Source organism: Agelaius tricolor, unplaced genomic scaffold (assembly GCF_023055355.1).
Source record: "Agelaius tricolor isolate 1412-34295 unplaced genomic scaffold, bAgeTri1.0.p SCAF_16, whole genome shotgun sequence".
In the NCBI taxonomy this organism is placed as follows: Eukaryota; Metazoa; Chordata; class Aves; order Passeriformes; family Icteridae; genus Agelaius; species Agelaius tricolor.
The window spans coordinates 13,482,777-13,495,941 of record NW_027269276.1 but is presented as its reverse complement, the minus strand read 5'-3'; the positions used below and the strand labels follow the sequence as shown (position 1 = coordinate 13,495,941).

Genomic DNA, 13,165 nt, shown 5'->3' with positions numbered 1-13,165 from the left:
ATCTATTCTCAATACCAAACTCTGACTGACTAGCTCTTGCCATTTTACCATTTCAGAAACCTTAGCCACTGCCCTTGAAGAACTCATGGTTCAGAGCAGAGACCAGAAAAGAGTGGGGTTAGTTGGTTTCAGAGAGGAAGAAAAGTAGTGGCTTGTAATTCCTCAAAAACCTAAATTTCCTTTTTTTTTTTTTAATAATACTGGAAGAAATAGACTGCAAACGTCAGAAGATGATGAAGAAGTGATACCAATTCAGCTGGAATACCCTATATAAAATAAATTTCCTTCTCAGATTGCATAATAGATGTCTTAATAAGGCTTTTACCACTTCCACATTTCACAGGTGAACTAAGGAACCAAGGACAACTAAAACTAATGCTGAATACAGAGAGAAGCTGATTAAAAACAGCTAAGAGTCTATGATCAACAGTGGGTGAATGTATTAGCTGAGACTTTGCAGGCCTCTGTTTTGGGCATCATTCCACCTCTTAATTAGTGACTTGGATGAAAAATGAAAACTACATTTACTGAACTCACAAAGCAAATAACCCATAAGGATCTACAAATGCCGTGCAAGCCTGGAATTCAAAATTGCACTGACAAATTTAGAGATGGCAGAAGCAATGCATTAAAAAAGTAAATACATTTTTGTACATGGAACCTGTAAACTAAAAAACACAGGGTGGGGAATAGCGAGCTAATTTCCCATTACCATAAAAAGGTATTGGGAAATTTTTGATCACCACAATTCAATTATGTATCAGAAACTGGGTATTTGTTAGGAAAACAGGCAAGTACTACCCAGCACAACATTCACAGTACTGTCTGAAAGATCCAGGAAATCTTCTTTTGCAGTGGTGGTAAGGCCCTAGGTGAGGTACTTGACCTCATTTAAAACACTGGAATTCCCTAGAGTTGTGAACCTACTGGAGAACATTCAGAGCAGAGCAGCTTTTCTACCAATATTTCACTCTGAGATAGATCCTGTTACACAGCCACTGTTAAAATATACCTGCACTATACATAACCAGGTCAAAATTAACTCCAGCTATATCTTATCTAAGGACTCCTTATCATCCTCATCATCTAATGGTTTTCCCAACCCCTACAGACTTAAAAGAGAGTAGATCCATGTCCACTGTTGTAAGACAAGAGTCAGCTACTTCAATTACAGTGATGTTTAGATAAGGCACCAGGGAAACTTTCTTTAAGTAACTGCACTTCAGTAGTTGAAAACAAAACCCGGGGTGGTCCTGCAGCCTCTTCCATCTCTGGACTTTTTTGAGAACTGACCACATGAAGCCTCTGCCAGAGACAATGCAGCTGATTCTTCATTTAGATTGTAATGACCTCTCACTTTGGACCTTCTCTATGACAGATTTCAAACACTGTAGCTACAATGAGGGCTGTATTTCAAGCACTACCATGCATTCAAATAAACAAGCAAACAAATCAAAAAGATTCAGAAATCCCAGCACAGTCCAAGCTAAATGAATTCAAATGCTGTCAGATTTACTTGACAAAAACCAAAATAAAGTACAAACTGTAACTTATCACATGAATTTAAATGGAATTTAAAATCTAATTGAAAGTTACCTCTATGTTCATTTTTTATTTTCCTGAATATAGAACTAATACAGATTTACCTACAGTAACATTTCCCCCACATATTAAAAATTTTAAGGAAAAAGAAACGGAGGGAGATTAAATAGTCAGAAGCTTATCAAAGGGATACACTGAACTAAAAGTGATGTTAACAGAAACAAACATGCATAAGACTGTAGGCATATGTAAGGTAGGATTGTAGGTATATTAAACAGTACTAGACAGAAACAATTCTAAATATACAGAGATATAAAAGGATTTTCCTCACTGAGAAAGCGAACAACAGAAATTACACTCATTACTGCAAAGCAGAGTGGAATTTTATGCAAAGTTCACATAAAACCATTTTCCAATACAAAGCATTAATTTAATGAAAGAGTAATGTGGAAATTAATTTGATTCCAAACTAAGGCCAAATTTATTATATTTAAATAGAGTACATACAGAGTTATTTCAACAATAGTAACTACACTAATACAATGTTTTACTGTTTAGACTGGCAATAATGTGAAGCCCATAACTCTCAGGTAAAGAGCTATACTGCTTTTTGGGAGAATGTTGCTGAAAGCTCACCCATACAGCTACAAATGGGTCTTTGTTTGCCACATCTGCGTTGCAGAGAAGTAGTAAAGGCTGTGAGAATGATCCTTTCTTAATAGGGGAAGCATTGCCACATGGTGCTGCCCATTCACACTTCCCAAGCTACTAGTTAAAGACTGAAAACCAAGATGTCAAACTCATAAGCTAGATGTTAGAAAGACACTTCTGAAAATATCAGCTCAAAGGAAATAGTCAACCTTCAGTAAAATTAAAAAATTATTCCTCTTTGAGAAAATAAATGTAAATTAATTTCTTAGAATTATAAACATATTAGTTATTTAAATCTTTATCAACAGACACTGAATGTAATCACATGCTAATTATACTTTTTAAGCAGTCAAACTTCCTGTGCATTCAAAACAAACTTTTAAACAATGATCAAAGTATTCTTAGTCTCGCTCATTAGAAATAACCTGATGAAAATCATCACTCTAAAATGAAGAAACTCTGTACTTACTTGACAGCCAGGCAAGCCTGTATCCCTACCATAGAGTGGAAATGGACCTCTGTCAGAGGTTTTTCCTAAAAAAGAAAGAAATTTAAAATTTGGTTATTTTTAAAATTCCCTAGACATCCACATCAGTTGTCCTTTTATGCAATTCAGAAAATCTGTTAGCATTGTAATAAATTTACAAACATTAAGTTGCATGAATAAAATCAGGTTTCTATATCTGTGTTTAACACTCTCAAACAGCACTACAGTAATAGATGACATATTTACCTAATTAAATCCCTTTTGTAATCAGTCAGACACTATAAAATATTCCTATTCAGTATGTTTAAATACAAAAGGCAAAAATCCATTTTTATTTCCATTATTAACAAGCAAAGGTAAAGACATTTTCAGACATTTCTCCTTCCTACATGAAAGTAACACTTAGCTGGTATCCATCTTAGATAATTAATATACTGAGTAATAAAATCAAAAACCACATGAAAATCAATCAAAAATCTCATTTAAAACACTAAAACTCACATCACCCTTAAACCACAGCTGATTTATTCAGCTCTTGACAGTCACCCCTAAATCTCTTTTTGTTTAATGTACAGATCAGCAGGCACAAAACTCAAGCAATACAACTGGGCAAGACAGCAAATGCAATTTTAGTGGGTAAGCAGCACATGGAGAACACGGTGCAGAGGGCTGCCTTCTGATGTTGCTGCCTCAGGTCACAAGACATTAGCAATGGGTTTGGCAGCTCCAGAAAATCTACTTAGTGCTGTATTTGTTAGGTATGCCACCAAAATGGCATGCTTGTATATGAAAACTCAGTGTGCAACTTCTACAGTAGAGCTCAGAAGTTGATCAAGCTACACTTTGAAAAAAATCTTTAATAGAAGCCCACGGAACAATGCCAAGCATCAGACACTCATCAAGTTTGTGTGTAACAAAAAGCAGCAAGTGCATGTGCCTGCCCTAATTACAGCACAGTTAGGGCTCAGAAAAACCCTGTACCACCACTCAGAGCCTTATCCAAAGGCAAGCATTAATTAAGCAGATCTACCCATTTGAAAATGAATGCTATCTCACCCAACTAGGCACTCCCTTTGCAAATGATGTGTGTGTTATCCTGTCCTAATAGGAAGAAAAAGTAGCCTCTCTTTCACATTCCCATTTCAGTGATAAATAGCTCCAAGTTATTGCAATTGCACTTCAAGAATAGGACTTCCTTTGCTTTTTCTGATTTTTCTCTCTTACTACCAGAAGTCCCTAAATACAATTTCATAAGAGGAAAATCTAAAGTATGCTTTCTGTTCATTTTTAAAGCGCATCTTGTGTAAGCAGGGAGGAAGAGGAAGTCTGAATCTCTTGGAACAACATCTCTGCAAGGTTATCATCATGATAGCTACCAATGGTATGGTCAACAATAGCTTGCTTGAAAAATGGCAGCTCTGCTGTAACAAAGGGAGGAAAAAAGTTAACATTTTTCTGCTGAAGCAATTTGCTTCTAACAATCTATCAAGCACCAAGCAAATAAAATACCTAGCATGCAAAATTATAAGTAGTAGGATGAATCATGCTGTTCATTTTAAACCAGACTCAGCACTTTCTTTCCAGAAAATGAGAATCTCATATCACATGATAAACAACTTTGACTGAAGTATGCAGTATTCCAGGCAGGCTTTAAAACAAATATTTGTACAAGAGTCAATTACAGAGGCTAGAAAAATTATGATTTAAATTATGGTTTGTGTAGCAAGCAAGAAATTGTTAGATAAGAATGCATAAAATTGTGTTATTTAAATGTTATAATTTTAAAGTATGGCAGATTCATATTAAAGGAGAAAAGCTTACTCCAACAGCCCAATCTATAGTAAATTTGGTTCCAAGAAGTGACCAGGAAAAGTCAAAGCTTTCTGATGCTGCAGTGCCTAAATATTTATCAAAAATTAGCTGGGCAAATTAACATTTAATCTGAGTTCAAATGCCCTAACTTTTCTACGAAGGGTTTGGAAAACAACCCAGGATCAACCATGAGAGGGCCTTTCATAGACAGTGTCCCAAACACATTCCCCTTTCAAGCACTTAGGACTCTCAAACTTGCAATAGTGTCATAATATTCAAGGTACACGTTTTTTAAACACTCAGAATTAGGAGTCACACACTACAGCAACAGCCACTGTGCCCACACTCAAGTCCTGGCTCCCTCTCAATCCATGGAGCTGCGCCCTGCGGTCCCTGGGGTGGGACTGGAGCAGGGTCAGCAGCTTCATCTCCACACGGGCACAGCACGAGGATGGCACACAGGCGGGTGGGGGATCCTGGGCACCATCAGAGCACATCCCTGACTGCAGTGAAGCCTCTGAAGCCCCAGTGAGAAAACAACAAGGTTTCCCAGCCTGGCCATATCACAGGACAGCTTCACTTCCAACACAATGGAAAGGTGATGGAGCACAGATTTCAAACTGCTGCTATCATCTCCACACACTTCAGCTGCTTCAGCCCAGACACAATGCTACTCTCACTATTCAAACCCTTGTAAGCTAATGGCACAGGTGATGTTTACTTCTCAATAGAAACAGAAAATACTTAGCACTACACTTCACAAGTACTTGGAAGGTGACTAATGTCAGCTTTGAGAAGATGACACTTCCTGGATGGCTCACAAACAGGTAGGTCCTACTCACACTGTGATCAGTGCAGGGGCAGTCTCTAGCATCCAATAAAGTTCATACACATGGCCAAATATATCAAAGCAGAATCCCTTTGGTGGTTTTCAGCTTATGAAATACCTTTATTATTTACTCATACTCTCTACAGATTGACAGAAGAGAATAAAAACGTAGAGGTTATAGTAAAACCCCAAATTACTGGAGTCCCAGTCCTTATGAGAATGCAAACTCTAAAAATACAATGAGAGTGAGAGCCAAAGCAGACCCTGAAATGACTTGCAGGCTTACCCCACAAGATTTGCAGCTGAGTCTGTTATGCCCTCTCTCAGGTCTTGTCTTAGTCAGTGCCCACTACACAGACAGCAATAGTCTTTGCATTGCAGCTGGAAATTCAGAAACACCAATGCTCAGCATTTCAGGGACATAAGGACACTTATCACTGTGGCACCCGATATTAATTAAAAGGAGGAGAGCAAAAAACACTATAAATTACAAAATCCTTGGTGAACATCAATTAGAAAGAGAGCAAAAACCACTGTTAATGACAAAATCCTTATTGAGCACTTTCATTTGCACAGGTTTGTGCAGAGATGGAGGTAAGGTAGTGTGCAGACTTATCAGCTGGGAAGGTAAAGCAGATGCCCAGATGAAGTTGATTTCTCTTCAGATCTGATTTTATTTTCCCACAACAAAAAAGTCAGAGGCTGCCATTTTAAAAGCAAAATCTATGCCTTGCTTACAAAGTAGGGTCATGGTAAACTTTTCTTCAGGTTACATCTTAGTGGCTCTACATACCACAGTTGTGCCTTCCAAGCAGATTTGGAATAAAGCAATAGACATTTAAAACAATTGAGTTGGTGATATGCAAAAATTTTACATTTGCGCAGGTCAATTCACAGGGCATTTGAATCTTTTAATAACTTGGAATTAATGTGTTTTATTGGGCCTTGGGGTTTTTTTTTTTGTTGTTGTTTTTTGGGTTTTTTTGTTGTTGTTGTTGTTGTTTTTTGTTTTTTTGAAGTTTCACTATGGAGTTAACAGAAACCCAACCAAGAAAATCCCATGAGGCATTTTGAACCACAAATATTTCCCAACTGCATAAATTTAAAACCCTGACACATTCTCTACCAATTCAAACATTAATAGGCATTTAGTAAATAATTTTTTTCTCTTGCAATCACTTGTCTAAATGTGATATGCTCACAACTTAACACAGCCTTTGAATACCACAGGAGGAATTGTCTTCCACAATCCATCTATCCTATAACAGCTGTGCAGCCTAAATACTCTGAACACAGAAGGAACTGAAACAGCAAGATGCAAAGTGATAGTGAGCTGAAAACAGCACTGCATGAACTCAGCTGAGGACTACTTCAGTGATTGTGCTATAAATGCCTGCCAGTATCAAACAGCCTTTTCCCACTGCTTCTAGAAAATGCTTGGCTTATGAGAAGATGACAGAACTCTCAAAAAATTATTTCAATTCCCACAGAATTAACCCTTTACAGACTGAAGATCTGTCTGTGCATTGCTAAGAATTTGTGTGGTTGGCAATATGGAAAGCAAGGTCTTTTAATGAGCAATGTTTATCATCCAGTATGAATGCCACAGTGACCACAGCTGGCAGCTGCTCTGTTTGTCAGACATGAAGTATGTCTGCCCTACTTGTACAGAGAATCTGCTCTAAGTGAATACTGAAAAGTGTTTTTACAGTGCCTAAACACTATTTCTTCAATGGTAACACTTTAAACTGGTCCCTACAGAGAGCCTACCCAAAAATCAGCTTATAAACTTTGTTAACAAGCTTGAGAATTCCTTTTTCTTTTCAAGTTATTAAAGTGGTGTTTTCAGTTTAATATTTCAATTCAATTCAGTTAGAAATCAATTATTAGACTGCTTTCTCTCCCTCCACATCCAGCAAAGTACGTGTCTTTGTTACTCACAGAATGAATACATTCAAACAATTTTTCATATGCAGATCCAATGTAACAAGGAACAAGCTGCACAAGCTGCACTGGCGCATACAAAAGATGCAAGAAAACCTTCAACAAATTCGATATTTTTCTACTCATCAATATTGCTTTCCAAATTACCATGAGGTAGAAAGTACACAATGCTTATACAATAAGATTCTTGCAGGTCCACTCTTATTTTTAAAAATTTTGTTGGCATTAAAAATTCTTATTCAGCAATTATTCAGTACAGTGAAAAAATATTATGTTTGGTTAAAACACAAATCCATCTCTGCTCCTAGAACTTCGTGTTTTGCCTTCTTTGAGGCAAGACTGACACATGCAGCCATAAAATTTTTTACTACATATCTATGCATTTCCCACAGAGCAGCAGAGGAATAATTTCTTCCTTTTCTACTGCTACATAACCTACTCATTAATAGAGGCTGTCCTTGTTTTAGTATCTTCTCTCTAGCATTTTAAAGATCTATAATGCACACATGTATATATTGTGAACACATATAAAGATACAACATGCATTTTTCCTTCTGATACTCGAGCCCCAGAACTCCTGGAAATGAAACAGAGATCTGGAGCAACACAATTAGAAGAAATGGTTTAAAACAAATGACCTCCTATTCTCTTCATGACAATGTTTAAGTATTATTGGCTGATGTGTGCCAAGCATGCTGCTGGCTGCACTGAGGATGTTTAACAAGCCAGTGCCAACAAGTGCAGCTGCTGGACTTGCAGCACCCTCCTCCTGTTCATTCCAAGCCAAATTACTCACTCAGCTATGAACAATGAAGCAGCAACACAGAAAAATGCCAAGTGCAAGTGAGATTAGTGATAAACTACAGGATCCCTACAGAGGTCAGTGATTAGCAGGTCCCCAGCCGTAATCACTTTCCTAACCCAGCCTTTATCTCATCACTGCTCCATCTCAGCTCAGACTTCCAACTGCAAGCAGCTTCTCCAGTCAATAACCCCCCAAGTCTTGCAAACTCATCCACACTCACACCTTTTAATAAAGCAGTCAAGCCTACACAATACAGAATGTCTGCAAACTTGTAGGACACATCTTTAACCTGAAGTTTAATAAGTAATTAATACACAATAGAATCCTATTACTGGCAGAATTTTAATAAAGTAACAGAAGAAAAACTACAAACATACTTAAGCCAGAAATGCCATGCCCAAGTGTTGATCAGCAATGCAGTCTCATGATAAATACAATGATCATGATAAAATGCTCTGTACCAACTGCAACTAGTGAAAAAATGTCGTTTTTTCCCCCCATACCGTGACATCTTGTAAGACCAATTTTCCCAGACAGCAGAAGTACATGTTTTAGCAAAACTTGGGTTTTACACTACAGATTTGCTCCCCCCTCCTTTTTTGGCCAAAATTTTGAAAGATTGAGATCCTACAAAACTAATGATTATCAAGAAGTAAGAACTATGATTCTAAATGAGATTTATGGGATTTAACAGTCCAATCTCAGGTCTGCCAGTAATCTCCTAGGATTCTCCATGCCATAAATTCTCATTTGTAAGAAGACAGCATCATACTTTTGTTATCAAGTCCAATTACTTATTTGGAGCAAGAACTGCTTTTCACATCCAAATAATCCAAAATGTGAAAAAACTGAAGATGGAATTACCTGTAATCAACTTCCCATTATAACTTTTGCAATTTAGGAACGAATACTGAATTATTGCTTTTGTTAACATTTGGACAAGATGAGCTGGAAAAAAAAAATCAAGTTTGCTTTCCAAAGACTAAAAAGATTATACTTATATATAAGTATATATGTATATGCTTTTATACTTACAGTTGTGTCGCATTTGCAGATGCCTTTCACTGTGAAAATTCTACTGATTGAACCAACCAGGCAATAAATCTCTGAGTATATTTATAAAGATGTTAAACACAGAAGTCAAGGGATTTCTCACAACTTCTTTAACACAATATTTTTTTTCAATAATGTCAGTGTGTGAAGAGGTATTAAAGAACCTGCTTCTCAAAGACATGCCTTTGACACTTCCATCCCATTGATTTGTAAGTACATCTAAGAAAAGATGGAGTATTTTGTCAGTTTGCAGATCACTGCACAGATCTTGTGCTATAAAAACAATTTATTAATGTTCTTATGTACTTCAAATACACAGGAGGTAAGGGTGGACTAAATTCCACATTATATTTGGATTGACCCTATGAACTTGTAATTTATATGCTCATGTCAACTAGGAACATTTCTATTCCAACAGAGGCTGATCCATGAGGGCTCCTTCCCCAGTACTATTCCTGTCCCTCCACTTAGCAGGTTTACTCTGAGCTGAATAACAAATCAAACGTTTGCAAGGCTAAAAGGCACTGAAGTCGCTGGCAGGAAGAATGCACAGCAGTAACTGAGGGAAGAGGGAGGACAAACCTGAAGAAAGAACTTTCTTCTCTTCCTCCCCCAAGCATATGTAGGCAAGTATCTGCAAAGCAAATAATTCCTGAAGAGAATTTCAAATCCTCCACTACTATGTCTACCCCAGGCTAACCTTACCATTATCAGTGGTAGCAGTCTATTAACCCATTATGTGTGCTGCACATAGAGAGAACAGCCAGTGAGACACAGATTAAAAATATACTAAAAATCAGGGAGATCAGGGATATAGAATATGCAGAAAACAATGACCAAAGTGAGTTTGCATGTGAACACACAGCCATTCCACACTGGTATTAGTCATATACATTTACTTAACTCACCTATCCATCCCATGTTTTTCTAGAGGATCCAACTGTCTTCACTTTGTCAATTAAAGTATTTTTCTTTTGTCATCTTCCCCACCTCATCCCCAAGGGATTTAGCTGAAATTCTTAAGTAACTAGCAAAGCTGCTACTTATAGTTAACTTGAAAAGCATCCCTTGCTCTCCTGGTGTGGAATTTGTCCCAGATCTAAGGACAAAAATTACTTTGAACGCCAATTACATTCTTAAGTCTAAAGTCAAGAGGGTTTTTTAATTGGAAATGAATAGAGAATCCACACTTTACAACAAAATGCTACACCTGTTTCCAATTAAAAGATTATTTTGGTGACACTACTTACTACAAATTACTAGATTACTTCATATGTGTATATATATATACATATATAAGTTCTGCAGGTATCTACAGCTTCTCTTACTATCCAAGATCTACTGATTCTCATTTCATGTGAAAAGCCAGCTTGTCAACAAAGAAAGATTCTCCCCTTGCCCATTTTGTGTATAAACACAGGCACAAACAAAACAAACATTTATAAGCATCTTCCACAAGGCAAATGCAAATGCATACACTGGTCCTCTGCTGGAGAACACTTCTGACAGTCCTTACTTGAATGATTTGCATAACCTTTTCTAACTTCACCCCTAACAGCCATCTCAATTGCAGAGACAGAGGTTTGCAAAACAGGAATTTGCAATCTGTGGGCTCCAGACCAGCAGTAGCTGCTAAACTGAAGACAAAAAAAAAAACAAAAAAACCAAAAAACCCAACAACAGAAAAAAAACCACCCCAAACAAAAAACCAATGAAATAAAAAACCCCACTGAACCACCCAAAGAACCAAACAACACAGGAAAACAATTTAGAAAACCAAACCCCAAACACACATTAGATGCTGTAACACATTTTGGAAGACAAAACAACATGTTAGATGTTTTCTGAGTATTACTTCTTCTAGAAACAATTCCCACAGCTATGACAGAATAACCAAGTTACCTGTTAAAACAAGAGGGGGAATCCTGAGGAGATGGTGCCTTAAAGGAGCCATGTCCTGGTTAGGGGCTGGAAACTCCTGACTATTCACATGCATTATATGAAGGTGCATCGAGCCAAAAGAATGTGAAACAAAAACTCCAGAAAGAATTATTACATAGTCTAGAGTAATGCAAAGTACTTAAAATGCTAGGAGCTTAAAATAGGTGCTCTTCTTTTAGTACAAAAGCAATATTTACAGTGTGGGACTTTGGAATGTCCAAAAATTGAAAGCAATCCTCCCAAGCCCTGAACAGATGATAACTGCACAAGAGAACATCACTGTGTGCAGAAATGTAAACTGGTATTGCAGCTACACAGAGAATGAACTCTTAACTATCCACCAAAATAACACTCAAAACCACAGATCTCTCTAAACCATCCCTCATCTGTAGGCACCTTCCATCTCCATGTGTTTATGAAAACATCAATACCTTACTGCCAAGGCACCTCCAGGATGAACACTGGATTTTAAGTCACAGATTATTTATAAGAGATCATAATAGGTGTGGGAACACAACTGAAGAAACATTAAGAATAATAACCCAAGTCCAGACATAGTCAAGGTGATCACAAGTCTCAGGTTTAAAAACACCGTGGAACACGGGGAGCTGCTCAATGCACTAAAGACTAAAACTTCATATATCAATCAATCCTACCTCTCTGCTTGGCTACACATGCTTTACAGAGGCTTCAAATGACCTAAAGCAGATAAGGAGAACACTTTTCCTCAGCATGTTGAGAATAAAAGGAATGCTCATTGCAATATTGGTAATTATTTTATAGAAATGGTGACATGAATAAGAATGATGAAATACTTTCTATTACAACAGCAAGGAGAATGTAAAAGCAATTACTAATGCTCTGCACATCTGTATCAGCAGGTCAAGGTATCCTGACTCCAAAAGGATTAAGTTTATTTTTTTTTAAATATATAAACCAAGGGGTTATCTCAGATATTAAGGCTGGTTTTTACTAAGTCTTAGAATATTCATAAAGTGCAAGATCTCTGGAAGAAAGTTTATTTTGTACACTATTTAAAATAAGTAAATAGGATTACCCAAACAATTTATTCCCCTGATAGCAAATCATAAATAATGACATCACCAAAATGGAATTTTATTAATAAAGGATTAGTAGGCTAATGGCAATACTCTTCAATCTGATTTTGTGGGAAAGGTGTGGGTTTTTCAGTATAAGCTGGCACAGTACACTATCAATGTACCTGAGTTTTGTAAGTTATGTGCATTGATAACAAACTGTTTGACAATAAAAGGCTACATTTAAAAGAATTAAAGGAATCACCTCATTACTCTATTAAAATAATAATGCATTAAGGGAGTGAAAGCTAGGCATCAGATAATGTTTTAAATGCAACTGGAAACACAACATGACTCAAACCTCACCCCTAGATTTAGTCTTTTTTGCCTTCTTTGTTTTTTTTTTTAAGCATCAGCTTGTCAACCTAAATGTGTTACTGGAAATTCAGAGCTGGCAGATTGAAACAAATGAAGACAGGTCAGTGGAGTGCTCTGAACTGCACTTAGGGAAGCAAACTGCCTCTTACTCAGCCAGGTACAGGACTGAGACAAGGCCCTGCAGTCTGGAACTGGATTTCCCCTTCAGGGGGAGGATAGGAGCTACAGAAACTTTCCACATTCCCCCATTATCCCAACCCTTCCTGTTGGCCTGCCTCAGCACCTCTGCAAAAGGCATTGTGGCCTTGGCAAATCCCACAGGGAACCTCCTGAGGTGTTGACTAGAAAAGGCCAAATGTCCACCCTGGTGTTATGTGGTTATGGTCCCTGAAAGTATTGCAGAGTGAAAATCTTCCTGGTAAGCCTGAACAGTATTAATGAGTGAAAGTAAAACCACATGGGCTTTGTATCTTTTTATCTATTTTACCTGCTTGTACTTCAACTCTCTGGACTATAGAACAGGTTCTGTATATTATTGTGCAAGCCTTTTATACACAAACAAGGATTAATTTCAAAGACATTTCCCATTTCATACCTAGCTGTTATCTCTGCTGTAAGCTTTCAACTACACTTGATATCAAACAGTCATAAACACTTATAATACACTTTTCTTGATCCTGTTCTAA

At 37.2% G+C, this 13,165-nt stretch overlaps 1 protein-coding gene across 8 annotated transcripts in view; it reads right to left on the bottom strand.

The window, feature by feature from the left end:
* TCF12 (transcription factor 12) overlaps positions 1-13,165 on the bottom strand; it is a 160,901-nt gene that overhangs the window by 67,505 nt on the left and 80,231 nt on the right. For all 8 annotated transcript variants that reach the window (XM_071441604.1, XM_071441607.1, XM_071441606.1 and 5 more), the window contains exon 7: positions 2,663-2,727. In XM_071441604.1, coding sequence (XP_071297705.1) covers positions 2,663-2,727 — 65 coding nt within the window. The remainder of the gene's footprint in view (positions 1-2,662; positions 2,728-13,165) is intronic.